A 16953-nucleotide genomic window follows, 5' to 3' on the forward strand; every position below is an offset into this window, starting at 1 on the left:
AGTAACTGTAACTGCTGTCTATGGTCCTGAAGTAACTGTAGCTGCTGTCTATGGTCCTGAAGTAACTGTAGCTGCTGTCTATGGTCCTGAAGTAACTGTAACTGCTGTCTATGGTCCTGAAGTAACTGCAGCAGCAGCTGCTGTCCAGGGGGAGATGCCCGTTCTGCCTATTCTCATGGCAGACCCTGAACAGTGTTAGATCCATGTTTGGTGTGACTCGGAGCGACGATGGATGTTCTTTTTTTGTTTTTAGAAACGAATGCCTTACTTGACAGTGTTTAGAAGAGGAGAAAATACTAATAACCGGTCTACAAGCTTACAGCGCGTTGTGAAGTAGCGTTCTGTGATCCATTTTTGCTATAAGAAACGAACACTGAAAGTGGTTAACTCGTCTACTGACAGATGTAGGCTAAGCTATGATAATTATCTGCTCTTGCCAGCAAATCCAAGTGTTTTCATTTACATTTGAAAATTCATAGAATATTATCCATCCATTATTTCCATCCGAGGATGCCATCATAGGGTTAATGGAACTCACCGGGGCGCGTGTGCGCGCGATGTGCATGCAGGCCTCGGCCTGTGTGACGGCTGCGGTTGTGATCGTTAACGTTGCGATGATATAATCCATCAGCGTGGTTTTATATACGCGCATATGTAAACAACCCGCCGCCATTTTTCATTGACTTACAATGGAGCCTCACTGAAGCGGATCTTCGCAGGGCTTCGTGCGCGGCCTGCGAACGTGCACCGTGCGTGTTGCATAATGGCCGCTAATTGTTATGGGTAATGTAGTGTTTTTGCTAATCTGGCGATAAAATAGTAATATTGATTATTATTTATTAGTTGAAACGCCAGGAACGTCAATTTTGATATAAAGACGTTTCCAGACGTCTTTTTGCCTATTTTCGCAGCCAATGTGTTTAAAAGACCCCCTTCTTCTAGTGTCAGGGAAATTAAATCATCCGACCCGAAAATGCAGTGCAGCGATATAGCCAGTTGACTGTGGCTTGTATTCTCCCAAAGTCAGCACAAAGCAGAGCAAATGTTTTTTTCTTATTTTTTTGTAAACAAAAGTAAACCATCTTGGTTTAGTTCAGATCACATGACTTCTGTCTGCATTCGGTTGGGATCACTCAGACGCGCTCCCCCCTCCCTGTGCTTCCATGCCCAAATAAGTATTTGCCAAGCGCTTGCCATAGAGGTCTGAATGCCGCGTTCGGGTACAACACTGTGTGTGTGTCTGTGTGTGTGTGTGTGTGTGTGTGTGTTTTCTAAATACTGAACCAATGAAAAGTATTAACAAGACCTTGTGACTAGATGGCATCGGATACATTTCCTGTAAAGTACCAGTGTTGTACATTCAAGGTTTCCACCGACAGCAACGATATATATTATACGAATATGTGGATGGAGAAGGTTATTCAGCCTTCATTCATTCCTCAGAGAAATTAATGAAGGTTGCGTGAATGGAAGACTGACTGTAGGCGTTGAGAACAGATCCTCTCTGACATGAAGATAAAAACCCCTACAGCACCTGTCTGTATTGAAGAGAACACTCTGTGTAGTTACCATGGCCATTAGACTTCAAACATCAGCATTTTATTTTCCACAACTTTATTATTTAAGCCTTTTCAAATGACACAAACAATCCCCCGTCCCCCTCCCCAAAAGCCAAACCAAAAACGGAAGAAAAACAAACTACCATTCCAACAATCAAAACAAATAAAATGTAAAGCAAGACATTATAAAGAAAACTTCAGAGATCATAAAAAGTATACTTAGCTGAAGAAAAGAAAAAACACATCCACTCTTTATTACACCAGAGAGCTCAGATCATCTCTCATGATGTTCCCCGTTAGCCCTACAGGTGGCGTCCAACTGCAACATCTCGTTTTCTACTCACATCTTTGCTGTTGTCATCTCACACTTATTCCTCCTACTGTAAACCAAATAGTCGAAGCACACGGTTTATAGCTGGCTGCTTATCAGAAAATGGGAAGTCAAAAACATGTTATAAAGCTACTTTAAAACATATTTCCGTGAACGGAAATGACAAACAGATGATGGCTTCCTTTCTCTGCATTTCGGGAGGTGTAGTTCCAGACTCTATAAAGCATTCGGAGAATGTAGTGGAAAAGTTGTCTGGCTATGCAAAACCTCAATTTTTTCACCCTCCACACTATTACATCATTTGGGAAAAATAGCCATTCTACAAGCTGGCCACGTCGGCTATTTTTGCTGCATTTTTGCCCTTAGAATAGGAACACCAGTGGTTGCCTTTTTTTCCCCTTTATGTCTGAGAAGCAAAAACCAGAGTTCTACAAAACTGCGTCCTGAGATGGAGTCTAGAATTACTGAATGCTTTAACTATTGAAAAATAGCAGATATACAAGCTCACAGCGTGGCACCGAGTGCTGTGTGCGAGCTTGTAGCTTGTAGCTAACCCTAACCCTACTAGCTTGTATATCTGCTCTTTTTCAATAGTTAAAGCATTAAATAATGGCTAAAGTGGTTCAAATCTAAAGATTTGCGTTCAGGCTAAAATAGGCACAAGCCGGAGTTCTACAAAACTGCGTCCTGAGATGGAGTTTAATACACGCAGATCATCACATGGTCACCAACGCAACGAGGAGGAGGAGGGTTGGAGGGAGGAGGGGGTGTCAGGCGATGGTCTGTCGACTGAAGAGGTCGAGGGTCACGGCCGAGAGGAAGGCGGGGAAGCTCTTCTGGTGGTGCAGGTGGAGGTTGACCATCTCCTCCAGGGTCTTGGCGAACTCCGTCTCCATCAGCTCCATCCCCCCGCCGGAGCGCTGCAGCGGGACATGGAGAACACACACACACACACACACACACACACACACACACACACACACACACACACACACACACACACACACACACACACACACACACACACACACACACACACACACACACACACAATTATTATTAACATCCGTCAGGTCGCATACACAAACTTTAGAAGGCAATCGTAGCAAATCAGGAGGGAATATGGGAAATAGGACAGATCCATGTTGATGACATGACATTAGAGATACTGTGTACCGCTTTGCGTGACTTTAGGCCAACATCTGTAGGAGCAGTGCCAATTTTTTTTTTCCAAAAATCTGCCTCATGGTGGCGCTAGAAGAGGGCCATGTGAGAAATCAGGGCTGGAGGTTGTGAGTTGCCATCCAAGGAGTGGGTATGCAAAGTTTGGCATGGATAGGGGCAATGGTTCCGGAGATAAGAGTAGGGCCAAAAGTGTGACGTGACGTGACGGACAGCCGGTGGAGCTTTTCATAGCAACTTGCGACCTACCACACTAGTGAGGACATCGATATCTTTTCGATGATGATTTAGTGAACGCCACTTTTAAAACGGATGTAATCTTAACACTAAAGCCAAAACATTTTCAAAAAGTCTGTAAGCTCACAACGTTCTAAGCTTGTACATTTGCTATTTTCGGTGTGCAACACTGGCGGACAAACGTAGCCAAGGAGAGGAAAAACACCAACCGTAACCGTTCTTAATCCAACCTCCAAATGTCAAATCCTAACAGTATATTTGACTCATTTTAAACCCAACTCAACATTTCATGAAATGTATCTCTAAGGAGCAGGACAATGGACCTCGCAACGTCTATTTCTCAAATTGTACTAAACTTGTGGGGATATTTGGTAGGGATGTTTGATAATGGCTTTTTTGCAGACATCCGATTTTGTCCAACTCAAGCCAATACTGAAATACACATCTAATGTTATAAAATCAATATCTAGTCCAGACCTCAAAGATGCGCAACAAACAGTAAATCAAACAAGTTGATTCTTTTGCTGTAGTCTGTAAAATATAGCATGGATAAAAAAAAAACAATATTTTCCGAAATGTGTATGCTATTATCTGCCCGATAACATCATACAGTACATCCCTACTCACAAGTATAGTAACACACACACGCACACGCACACACACGCACACGCACACGCACACACACACACACACACACACACACACACACACTTCCACCACCCTCTTCCCTAGAGAGAAACTTTGAAAGTGAGACGAGATGACTTAAAAAAAAAAAAAAAAAAAAGTTTGTTGTTGTCTATTGAGGCATCGCAGCTTGCATATTTGTGCGCGTGCAGTTTGCGACTCTTGTTTATGTGTGAACGTGCACGCGCGCGTGCGTGCATGTGCACAGCAGGGTGAAGGTGTCTAAATCTGTGTGGATTAATTAAAAGGAATGAGAAGCCGCTCGGGGCGATGGAGTGAAGGAGAAAAGGCACGAGGGGAAACGAGGGAGAGAGTAATTAAAGCATTTAGACCGGGAAAAACGTGAATCTTGAACCGTTTTAACCATAATTTTATGCTTTAACTATTGAAAAATAGCAGATATACAATCTCACAGCGCGGCACCGAGTGCCGCGCTGCGAGCTTGTAGATCTGCTATTTTTGAAAAATCGTGAAACATATTTTTGTGCAAGTCTTTGAATATTTCGACCCCGATGCTTTAAGTGTCTTCTAAATCCTTCTAAGGTTTTTTTTTTTAAAACCTACTGTATGTTTCTATGTCAGTGGTGCTAAAGACGTTTTCATGTCAAGGACCCCCAAAATGATATGTATTTGGCCACGGACCCCCCATCTCCAAATATTTAGTTCCTGAAGCAAATATTTGAGTTATAAATGTTCGCTTTTAAACAGATATATTCAAAGACTTAAAAAAAGCAAAAAACACAATTTTCCAAAAATAGCAGATCTACAAGCTCGCAGCACGGCACTCGGTGCCGCGCTGTGACCTTGTATATCTGCTATTTTTCAATAGTTAAAGCATTCAATAATTCTAGGCCTAAATGGGTTAAAGCAGTCAGGAGGGAGTGGGGGGGAGAGAGAGAGAGGGAGAGAGGGATGGATGGAAAGAGGGAGGGAGAGAGAGAGGGAGTAGCAGTCCTCAGACGCAGCAGGATGCTGGGTGATATTCAGGTCTGTGTGGAGAGCGTGTGTCATCGTGAAAGACAGGAACCTTATGCTCAAATCATTCACGTTAGACAAAACAAAGACAACACTTTGAGTGTTTAACTCATTCACTGCTTTTTCAAAATGGCCCCTGAGTTCCTCACTGCCACGTTCCTAAATTTCTAGTGCACGGACACATTTTTAGTGCACGGATCGCGCACGCCCATGCCTAGATCTAACCCCAACCCTAACCCTAACCCTGCACCATATGTGTAGTACTTTTTCACAGCTTTCAAACAAAAAAATCCGCTTGGAAATCCGTTCAGGCATTCAAGAGATAGAAGCCTTCAAAGTCAAACAAAACAAACAAACATGGCTGCCATTTTGAAAGATGTGTTTGTTATGGGGCTAAACGTGCAATTTCACGATTGCGATCATGCCTAATACATTTTAGGCATTTTTTTTTTCAAAATGGCTGCCAACTCGGGAAACTCGGGCTGTGGCAGTCTGGGGGTACTGAAATAACTTGGGAAACTCGTGGCTTGGCTATGAATGAGTTAACATGGGAGGAGGACAAGGATACAGGGCTGCAGCGGTTAATGGAACTTATCGATTCATTCTGGGCCTTTTTTATTTTATTCTGTATTTTATCATCGCTGTAGCCTGACACTCAGCATGAATTGACATTTCATTTCACTCCATTATTCAGCCTGAAAGTGCTCCCCTCTACTGCAGTTTCTGGGATGGGCGTTGCCAAAGAGGCAGTCTTCTGCGATTGGTTCAACGCCTGAACAATCACAACAGTAGCAAAGCAGATGACGTAGTTGTTATTGGTGTTGTTATGTGGCTGGCTAGCCTGTTTCTTGCTACCCAAAGAAACAGGCAGAATAAGAGCGCTACGTACTAGTAATCAAACACAACAAAACATGTCTGCTACTGATGTTTCATAGCGAGATCGGTACGATCGCATGTTACCGCGACGGGTAACGCAATGTTTATGTTTGGGATGTACGGTACGGTGCGGCGGCGGTGCTGGGTTACTTGGAATCTCAAATGAGTTCTGGAAAAAAAAAACACCCACGCTACTCACAGGCCCTGACGTCATTGAGTTGAAGCGACGGTTGGAATTTCAACCGAGGAAAACCTCTTCAATGAGAGCGTCACCAGACCATAAATCGCAAAAACATATTCTTAAACGGGCGTGGCTAGCGATTCAGGGTCTGGAACCAGGCTATCATCCCCAGTCCCCACTATAGTCTTGTGTGATGTTAATCTGGTGTAAGCTGCATACATAGGGACATACAGTACAGATGTGCCGTTTCAACTCTTCAATATTTACTGCCATTTACCTGAAAATGTTCTGCAAATGCATTTTTTCCACAGGTTTCTTTCCCTGTTTTGCCTTTCTGATTTTTATGGAGAATGGAGCGTATTTTTGGCATAAACTCTCAAATGGCGAGAAGCCACTCTATTCCCATTGAAAAGCAGAATCCACCTTCATAAATGTAGGTAGATTTAAACTTCCAAGTCAGAAAAGGTTATACAAATTGCCAAAATAGCTGATCTATAAAGCTCAATGTTCTGCAAAAGTTTTGAAATGGCAGGTCTGTACTGTACACACAAAGTCAAACGTAGGAGCGGTTGGCACAGCTCAAAAAACATCAAAACTAGCAGATCCACAAGCTCAAAGCGCTTATGGATCTGCTAGTTTTGTGTGACGCTCGCTGTAGTAGGATCAAGCAGGGTGTTCAAACTGTTCATTTAAGATAAAACACAATAATGGCAATAGAATATGGAAATAAGGTGTAGGAAATTAGGCCCCTACACTACAGCAATGATATGAAAGACAGGCTGCATGCTAACCTTAATTAGTAATCACTCATTCTCAGACACCCAGACGTTGGTACTGCTGTACTGGCCACGTGATGTCCTTTGTTACATTGTTTGTTAGGTGTTGTTCAGCCATGAAAATGACATGCATTTCATTCCTTGCTTAAATGATGTCACTTTTATCATGCTAAACCTGATCCCTTGATCACACAGAAATAGGACAGAATGCACATCACAATAAAAACAAGAATTTCGCAAAGGTAATAAACAAGTGAAAATAAAGAAATGAAATGAAAACTGGCAGAAAAAGACTCTGTCGCTGCATAAACTGTTAAGGACGACTGCTAAATATAGCACTGACTCACTTTGAGCATAGAGCACTTTATAAGCATGAAATACTATTTTCTTTGTCTAATGAGTCTTCCTTAATAGTTTATGCAGCGACAGAGTCTTTTTCTGCCAGTTTACCTTTATGTTGGTGAGACCACCGTCAAGGACAAGGAAGGGCGCAACAGTTCACCCTGTACTAATGCACAATGAAACAAGAAATGGCTATGAGCACAGGGTAAACAAAACAAGGAGAGGTTGTCGACAGGAATGCTTTCAGGAACATCACAAAGTGTGATTTAAAGGATATGAAATCAGTGAGGCGAAATGTCTCGGGTAAAGCATTCCAGAGCCTAATAGGAGCTCCGACATGGTCTTTGGCTCAGGCATGATGGAATGGCCATTCCATGCACACAGTGTCAGTTTGAACAATAACATATAGGCTCTTTTCTCCAGTTTACCATCTACACATTCTACAACAACAGATGGCCTTAGACTAGTCCAAAATGCAGCAGCTAGAGTACTAACCAGGAAAAGTAGATTCGATCACATCACAGTCACACCAACACTCATAGCACTACACTGGCTGCCGATACAGGCCAGAGCACACTTCAAGGTGCTGCTCCTGACCTTTAAATAAAAGAGATCGTGTACATCAATGGTAACCTGGAAACCAGATGAATCTGCCAAAGCTAGGGAAAACAAAAACAAAACAATAATGACCTGGAGGACATTGATATAGTCTGACCATGCTGGGCTATCTCAGTGGGATTTCACCTGTATGTCCAATAAAAAACATGTTATTTGCCATAAAACTGAGCGGGTGTGATTGCAGAGTTAAGCGGCTGTTGCGGGGCGTATAAAACTAAAAAAAGACAGGAGGTGCGTGCACTGTGGGGGACACACGGTGCAGTGCAGTACTTTTAGTTTTATTATGGGTGGTCCCATGGCTGGAAGGTTCCTCCACCCACGCCCCACACTGAGCAGCGTGGCATCGACTCTACTCACAGTGACACAGATAGACTGCCTTGAAGAGACTCTACTCACAGTGACACAGATAGACTGCCTTGAAGAGACTCTACTCACAGTGACACAGATAGACTGCCTTGAAGAGACTCTACTCACAGTGACACAGATAGACTGCCTTGAAGAGACTCTACTCAGTGACACAGATAGACTGTCTTGAAGAAGAGACTCTACTCACAGTGACACAGATAGACTGCCTTGAAGAAGAGACTCTACTCACAGTGACACAGATAGACTGCCTTGAAGAGACTCTACTCACAGTGACACAGATAGACTGCCTTGAAGAAGAGACTCTACTCAGTGACACAGATAGACTGCCTTGAAGAAGAGACTCTACTCACAGTGACACAGATAGACTGCCTTGAAGAAGAGACTCTACTCACAGTGACACAGATAGACTGCCTTGAAGAAGAGACTCTACTCACAGTGACACAGATAGACTGCCTTGAAGAAGATACTCTACTCACAGTGACACAGATAGACTGTCTTGAAGAAGAGACTCTACTCACAGTGACACAGATAGACTGCCTTGAAGAAGAGACTCTACTCACAGTGACACAGATAGACTGCCTTGAAGAAGAGACTCTACTCACAGTGACACAGATAGACTGCCTTGAAGAAGAGACTCTACTCACAGTGACACAGATAGACTGCCTTGAAGAAGATACTCTACTCACAGTGACACAGATAGACTGCCTTGAAGAAGAGACTCTACTCACAGTGACACAGATAGACTGCCTTGTAGAGACTCTACTCACAGTGACACAGATAGACTGTCTTGAAGAAGAGACTCTACTCACAGTGACACAGATAGACTGCCTTGAAGAAGAGACTCTACTCACAGTGACACAGAAAGACTGCCTTGTAGAGACTCTACTCACAGTGACACAGATAGACTGTCTTGTAGAGACTCTACTCACAGTGACACAGATAGACTGTCTTGAAGAAGAGACTCTACTCACAGTGACACAGATAGACTGCCTTGTAGAGACTCTACTCACAGTGACACAGATAGACTGCCTTGAAGAAGAGACTCTACTCACAGTGACACAGATAGACTGCCTTGAAGAAGAGACTCTACTCACAGTGACACAGATAGACTGCCTTGTAGAGACTCTACTCACAGTGACACAGATAGACTGTCTTGAAGAAGAGACTCTACTCACAGTGACACAGATAGACTGCCTTGAAGAAGAGACTCTACTCACAGTGACACAGAAAGACTGCCTTGTAGAGACTCTACTCACAGTGACACAGAAAGACTGCCTTGTAGAGACTCTACTCACAGTGACACAGATAGACTGCCTTGTAGAGACTCTACTCACAGTGACACAGATAGACTGTCTTGAAGAAGAGACTCTACTCACAGTGACACAGATAGACTGTCTTGAAGAAGAGACTCTACTCACAGTGACACAGATAGACTGCCTTGAAGAAGATACTCTACTCACAGTGACACAGATAGACTGTCTTGAAGAAGAGACTCTACTCACAGTGACACAGATAGACTGTCTTGAAGAAGATACTCTACTCACAGTGACACAGATAGACTGTCTTGAAGAAGATACTCTACTCAGTGACACAGATAGACTGCCTTGAAGAAGAGACTCTACTCACAGTGACACAGATAGACTGCCTTGTAGAGACTCTACTCACAGTGACACAGATAGACTGTCTTGAAGAAGAGACTCTACTCACAGTGACACAGATAGACTGTCTTGAAGAAGAGACTCTACTCACAGTGACACAGATAGACTGTCTTGAAGAAGATACTCTACTCACAGTGACACAGATAGACTGTCTTGAAGAAGATACTCTACTCACAGATAGACTGCCTTGAAGAAGAGACTCTACTCACAGTGACACAGATAGACTGTCTTGAAGAAGATACTCTACTCACAGTGACACAGATAGACTGTCTTGAAGAGACTCTACTCACAGTGACACAGATAGACTGTCTTGAAGAAGAGACTCTACTCACAGTGACACAGATAGACTGCCTTGAAGAAGAGACTCTACTCACAGTGACACAGAAAGACTGCCTTGTAGAGACTCTACTCACAGTGACACAGATAGACTGCCTTGTAGAGACTCTACTCACAGTGACACAGATAGACTGTCTTGAAGAAGAGACTCTACTCACAGTGACACAGATAGACTGTCTTGAAGAAGAGACTCTACTCACAGTGACACAGATAGACTGCCTTGAAGAAGATACTCTACTCACAGTGACACAGATAGACTGTCTTGAAGAAGAGACTCTACTCACAGTGACACAGATAGACTGTCTTGAAGAAGATACTCTACTCACAGTGACACAGATAGACTGTCTTGAAGAAGATACTCTACTCACAGTGACACAGATAGACTGCCTTGAAGAAGATACTCTACTCACAGTGACACAGATAGACTGTCTTGAAGAAGAGACTCTACTCACAGTGACACAGATAGACTGTCTTGAAGAAGATACTCTACTCACAGTGACACAGATAGACTGTCTTGAAGAAGATACTCTACTCAGTGACACAGATAGACTGCCTTGAAGAAGAGACTCTACTCACAGTGACACAGATAGACTGCCTTGTAGAGACTCTACTCACAGTGACACAGATAGACTGTCTTGAAGAAGAGACTCTACTCACAGTGACACAGATAGACTGTCTTGAAGAAGAGACTCTACTCACAGTGACACAGATAGACTGTCTTGAAGAAGATACTCTACTCACAGTGACACAGATAGACTGTCTTGAAGAAGATACTCTACTCACAGATAGACTGCCTTGAAGAAGAGACTCTACTCACAGTGACACAGATAGACTGTCTTGAAGAAGATACTCTACTCACAGTGACACAGATAGACTGTCTTGAAGAAGATACTCTACTCACAGATAGACTGCCTTGAAGAAGAGACTCTACTCACAGTGACACAGATAGACTGCCTTGAAGAAGATACTCTACTCACAGTGACACAGATAGACTGCCTTGAAGAGACTCTACTCACAGTGACACAGATAGACTGCCTTGAAGAAGAGACTCTACTCACAGTGACACAGATAGACTGCCTTGAAGAAGAGACTCTACTCACAGTGACACAGATAGACTGCCTTGAAGACACGCTTCACGCTCTGCGATTCACAGCTCTTCACTCTGCAGCAGAGCGACTGCAGTTACACTCACCTCATAAACACACACACACGCTCACCCCCCCCCCCCCCCCCCCCACCCCCCACCACACACACACACACGTTTGTATTACTTACTAGTTGTGAGGACATACACATTAGGGATAGGACGATATGAAAATGTCATGTCATGATTATTGTAACCAATTTAAACAAACTGTGATTTATCGCCATAATCACAATATCCCCAACATTTATCCATTATCCTGGGTTAGGGGTTGCAACGCGTTGTGAGCTTGTAGATCGGCTATTTTTTGGCAAAGAGATTTGGTAGAGGATGGGGAAAAAACGTACTGTATCAATTAAGTTATTTCCAGGTCTGTTTTATCAATTATAGAGTGATATGCAGCTCGGCAAATAAAAGGTCAATTGATCCCAGTGCAATTCTGCGTTACGATTACTGTGAGTGTTTTTTTTTTTTTTTTATCACGAGAAACGACAAAAAGGATCATCGTCCCATCCCTAATCAACATTTTATAACGGTGATCAATCAGCAATTTATTTTTTGAGTGAAGGACGCACCCTGCATTCACTTTTTTTCTTTTTAAATAGCCGATCGATCTAAGCAACCAAGTCTACATCAAGTATGGGTAACCCTTATGCCTAACCCTTTTGCCAAAAAATAGCCAATCTACAAGCTCACAACGCGTCGCAACCCCCAACCCAGGATAACGGATAGATGTTGTGGATATTGTGATTATGGCAGTAATATGGTAACCCACTCCATAGGGAGTTTGACTTACTTCCCTCTGGTAGACGCTATAGAACAGCTTGGGCACACCGTAGCCGTAATATTTTTAAAAATTCATTCATTCCAAATGCCATTAAGGCAATGAATGATGTCATGTCTCGTTGATCTGCCTGCTCTTTTCACATATGCCACTGTTGTCCTCTGAATGGCCTTAAAGATGCTTTGTGTGTTAATGTTTGTTACTGTTATCTGTTGTTTTATTGTTGTAAATGTATATGAGACAAAAGACAAATTTCCACATTGTGGACAATAAAATTAAACTAACTAACTAACTAACTAACTAACTAACCCCTAAATCTAACCTCTAGGCCTAAATGTCCAAACTCTCTAACCTTAAAGTTCTAAACGTAGTAACTCCCTAACCCCTAACCCTCTAAATGTCCTGAGTTTAACCCCAAACGGAATCATTTTATAAGCATACGCATAAGCATACACACACACACACACACACACACCCACACACACCCACCCACCCACCCACGCCCTACAATAAGTCTCGTGCGACCAGACGCTGATGCGGGGAGAGAGGGATAACGGAGCTAACAGCATTTGCCAGCTCACCATGCATCAGTGAAACAAGGTTAACCCATTTAGAATGGGTACACATTTTGTGTATCATTATTTTATGATTTAACTATTGAAAAATAGCAGATATACAAGCTCACAGCGCGCGCTGCGAGCTTGTAGATCTGCTATTTTTGAAAAATCGTGAAAATTTGAAGTTTTGAAGTTTTTTTTGAAAAACCTATGTTTCTATGTCAGCAATCTGGCCAGCCATCGTCAAAGAAAAGGTCCTTTTCACTTAAATGGAGCTCATTTAGTCTGTTCTTGAGAGACTACTATATTTCAGTGGTTCTCATACTTTTTCATGTGAAAATTTGGCCACGGAACCCCCATCTCAAAATATTTAGTTCCAGGGACCACCCAGAAGCAAAATTTGAGTTACAAACGTTCGCTTTGAAAATACATATGTTCAAAGATTTGCACCCATTTTCACGACTTTTTCAAAAATAGCAGATCTACAAGCTTGCAGCGCGGCACTCGGTGCCGCGCTGTGAGCTTGTATATCTGCTATTTTTCACTGGTTAAAACATTCAATAATTCTAGGCCTAAATGGGTTAAACCATGTATGGAGAGACCCTGCCGGGAGAGCCAGACTGGATTAGCAAGTCACACTTATTATTAGTTAAAAAAAACAAAAAAGCTAAGCAACAGACGCACACAAAAAAAAAGCAAAAAACTCCACATCAGAAAATAGCTGGAAACTAAGCACAGACGTGCCCTACTTTCAGGGTATATGATCCAATAGTGGTGGAGTAAGCATAATAATATTAATAGGACTTTTTTTTTCTTCTAGTGGGACTGCAGGGACACTTAAAAAAAAGACCTTTGCAGGGTCTGACCGGTTTCACCTGGTATGAACTTTGTATAAAGAGCTTTGAAGCTGGATTGCATAAGAGGATAGTGGGTATATTATACTATAGGTCTAATACTAATCTCCCATCTCACGATGCAACCACATTTGGCCAAAACTAATACAAACCTATGTAATAAATGTATTCACTGTGTGGCGTTTGCATGTTCTCCCAATGTCCCCTAGGGTAGGTACCAAAAAGAAAAAAATCCAGTAATCCTGGTCTCTATACTGCCTCCCCCTGGCCAGCCGGTGCACCTGATGGAGGGGAAAAGAACTGGTTGGAATAACATGTTCCTTCCATGCGCTACTACAACCGGGGAAACTTACCCCCCTGTCAGGTGATAAGAAGCAGCCTGCTCACTCCTCATGCACTGAAGGAAGCATGAGCTCAGTTCGGGACAGGGACTCTGCCCAGGCTGTCAGAGGGAGAGTAGCAGCCATAATTACAGCTTAGGCAATTGGCACTGGCTGAACAATGAGTTATGAAATCGTGGGGGATGAAAATGTAAGGTAATAACCGTATTCAAATTATCTTCAATAACTTTACCTTGAATGTGACTGTTTTTATAAAGTGGAGGAGCAGTACTTTACGGTGCCAACACTGCTTTGGGAGATGTGATTATTAGGGATAATGGGGGAAAGGAAATTACGCTGTGAAAAGAAACCCGACTGCAAGTGCGCTTGCAAAATAATATTATGACAATGACATATTGTAATGAAATAATCATAAAAATATAGATCCGTGCACTAGCCCAATAAGCCCTGGAATTATTTTATACTTAAGGTATTGAAAAATAGCAGATATACAAGCTCACAACGCGGCACCGAGTGCCGCACTGTGAGCTTGTAGATCTACTATTTTTGAACAACCATGATTTTTTTTTTGCAAATCTTTGAATATACAGTATATGTTTTTAAAGTGAACATTTGTAACTCAAATATTTGCTTCTGGGGGGTCCCTCCCCGATGCATAATATTTTGAGATGGGGGGTCCATGGCCAAATACATATAATTCCTAGGGGTCCTTGACATGAAAAGATTGAGAACCACGTTCTCGTAGAAAAATGCATTTTTCAAATTTAGAAGACATTATTGAATCGGGTGAAACTTATTCAAAGACTTGCAAAAATGTTCATGATTTTTTTTTTAAATAGCAGATGGGTTCCCAGCCTTAAGACCTGGAAATATTTTATATTTTAGCTATCGAAAAATAGCAGATATACAAGCTCACAGCACGGCACCGAGTGCCGCGCTGCAAGCTTGTAGATCTGCTATTTTTGAAAAAAAATAAAATAAAAAAAATAGCAGATGTGTTCCCGGGCTTAATGCGCTAGGTTAGGTCGTGGGGTTTACGGTGCCCTCGGTGCTCTCTCTCTCTCTCTCTCCCCCCCCTCCGGTCAGGCTGGCCAACACACCCACACTAATCAATCATGTTATTGGGTTATAGGCTCAGAGAAAGAACACAGAGCCTGGAGGGTCTAATAGCCTAACCTTGGGGGCGCCCATAGCTGAGTGAGGAGAGAGAGAGAGAGAGAGAGAGAGAGAGAGAGAGAGAGACTATGGGAAGCAGAAGTTACCAGAAGGTTCGATTCCTGCTGGTCCTCCAGCAATGTGACCACGTGTCCATGAATGTGAGGTGCGGCGCTGGTAAGAAGAGCTTATCTCCTGGCACTTTTTTCTCTCCCCAATTTACAAGCTCTACAAGCTCGCAGTGAGCTTGTATATCTGCTATTTTTCAATAGCTAAAGTATAAAACAATTAAGGTCCCTCCACCTTGGGCCCTAGTAACTCAGTCCTGCTTCCTCCCCTTGTGACGCCCCTGGTCGTGCCAATTGATTCCTCTCTTGTCACTGACATTGTATCCTACTGGCTCACCTGCCAAGTGAGTGAGGAGCCCATAGATATGGAACACTAGATACCTCATTCGCCTCGGCAGTTCATTGGAGCGAACTGTAGTCCGGACTGTCCTGGAAAAACTAAGGGACTCCTCCCACCCAACACTCCCCCTGCCGACAGGCTCCACCAGGAGGAGTATGTGGTGCAGTGACAAATATCACACCTCCCCGTCCTGGCGGATTCCCTCCCCCACGGACACGGGGCCAATTGTGTTATGTAGGCGGAAACCTCAATATGACAAGATAACTTACTTTTCAGGATTCAAATGAGCAAAAGTAGCAGATCTACAAGCTCGAAACGTGATGCTAAGCGATGCGCTTCGAGCTTGAAGATCTGCTACTTTCGAGGCTTTTGTGTGACTCTGCAGTGCAGGGGTAGGCAACCTTAGGCCCGGGTGCCAACATTGGCACAGGGGAAGGTGGTCATTGGCACACTGGCACACAGTGTGAGAGAGAGGATTTATATTTTAAAATCAAATATTGTTTTAAACGTGGTCAATTAAATGAAGTCACCTAATTTGCAGAAAATGACATCCTGCACATAATTCTACATTCTGAACTTTGACTGGGAGATGAGAGGGTTCTGCCGCAACAGCGCCGACGCGATACGATGGCCGTGTGGACCGACGATGATCATGCAGCAGACATGGGTTTACTTTAATGTATGGCTGTGGTGTCCAGCTGTTTGGTTTACTTTAAGGTCTTTCCTGTAAGACTGTGGTCTCCAGCTGTGTTGCCTCAGTCCAACCACAGTATGCATCAGTACTACAAGCACAGACCGGGCCTCCTGTGGGACTCAGCACACTGCAGTGCTGCTGGGGATGATGCAATAGCATTTCTACACTAATCACACCATCTCTCTCTCTCCCTCTCTCTCTCTGCTTCTCTCTCTCTCTCTCTCTCCCCCTGATGCTCGTGTCTAACTGACTCGCTCTGTACCAGGCTTGATTCTCCCCCTGAGTCCGCCTGCCGTTTTCTCTAGCAGTCTGAAAGCTATGTCGTTTCCTCAGGCCTGCACTCTGATGTTCATAAGGCGCGCGTGTGTGTGCGTCGCATACACGCACGCACGCACACACACACACGTTGGGAAAAAAGTACTCTGAAGTACTTACGTAAAAGTAGAGATTTATCGTACAGCAGCCTGACGGTGCATCGCGGGTTTGAGTCCCTTTCCCAACTATATTTTTCCTGCATGTCTCTCTCTCCCTGTATCCTGTCCATCTCCACTGTACATTAGCAATTAATGACAGAGAAGCCCACAAACATTATGTTAAAAAAATGAAAATGAATATACTTGCAGTACGAAAGTAAAAGTACTGTGCTTACTAAGTGTATGAATTAGAATTGACTAGAGAATTTACTGATGCTTTCTTTTTTCGTCCGTCTACAAGCTTGTAGACGGACAAATTATGTGTGGCTTAATTGGTCGATGTGGGGTTTAACTTTGTAATGATAATGCAAATCTACAAAGCAGTGCAACTTGTAACAGAAGTTTTCAATAACTGAAGCCGAGTAAAAAAGTACAATTAGTAGTAGCATAACGTATTGAAAACCCTACCTCAAAATGGTACT

General features: G+C 43.1%; 1 protein-coding gene across 2 annotated transcripts in view; it reads right to left on the minus strand.

Moving 5' to 3' along the window:
- Nucleotides 1-1856: 1856 nt before the first annotated feature.
- The window catches only part of mad1l1 (mitotic arrest deficient 1 like 1), a 187982-nt gene continuing 172885 nt past the window's right edge, over nt 1857-16953 (minus strand). For both annotated transcript variants that reach the window (XM_080722022.1, XM_080722023.1), the window contains exon 18: nt 1857-2810. In XM_080722022.1, the coding sequence (XP_080578148.1) occupies nt 2661-2810 (150 nt within the window). In that variant the 3' untranslated portion in view covers nt 1857-2660. The remainder of the gene's footprint in view (nt 2811-16953) is intronic.

The sequence above is a fragment of the Nannobrachium achirus genome (genome assembly GCF_963921795.1).
Source record: "Nannobrachium achirus genome assembly, chromosome: 3".
Taxonomy (NCBI): domain Eukaryota; kingdom Metazoa; phylum Chordata; class Actinopteri; order Myctophiformes; family Myctophidae; genus Nannobrachium; species Nannobrachium achirus.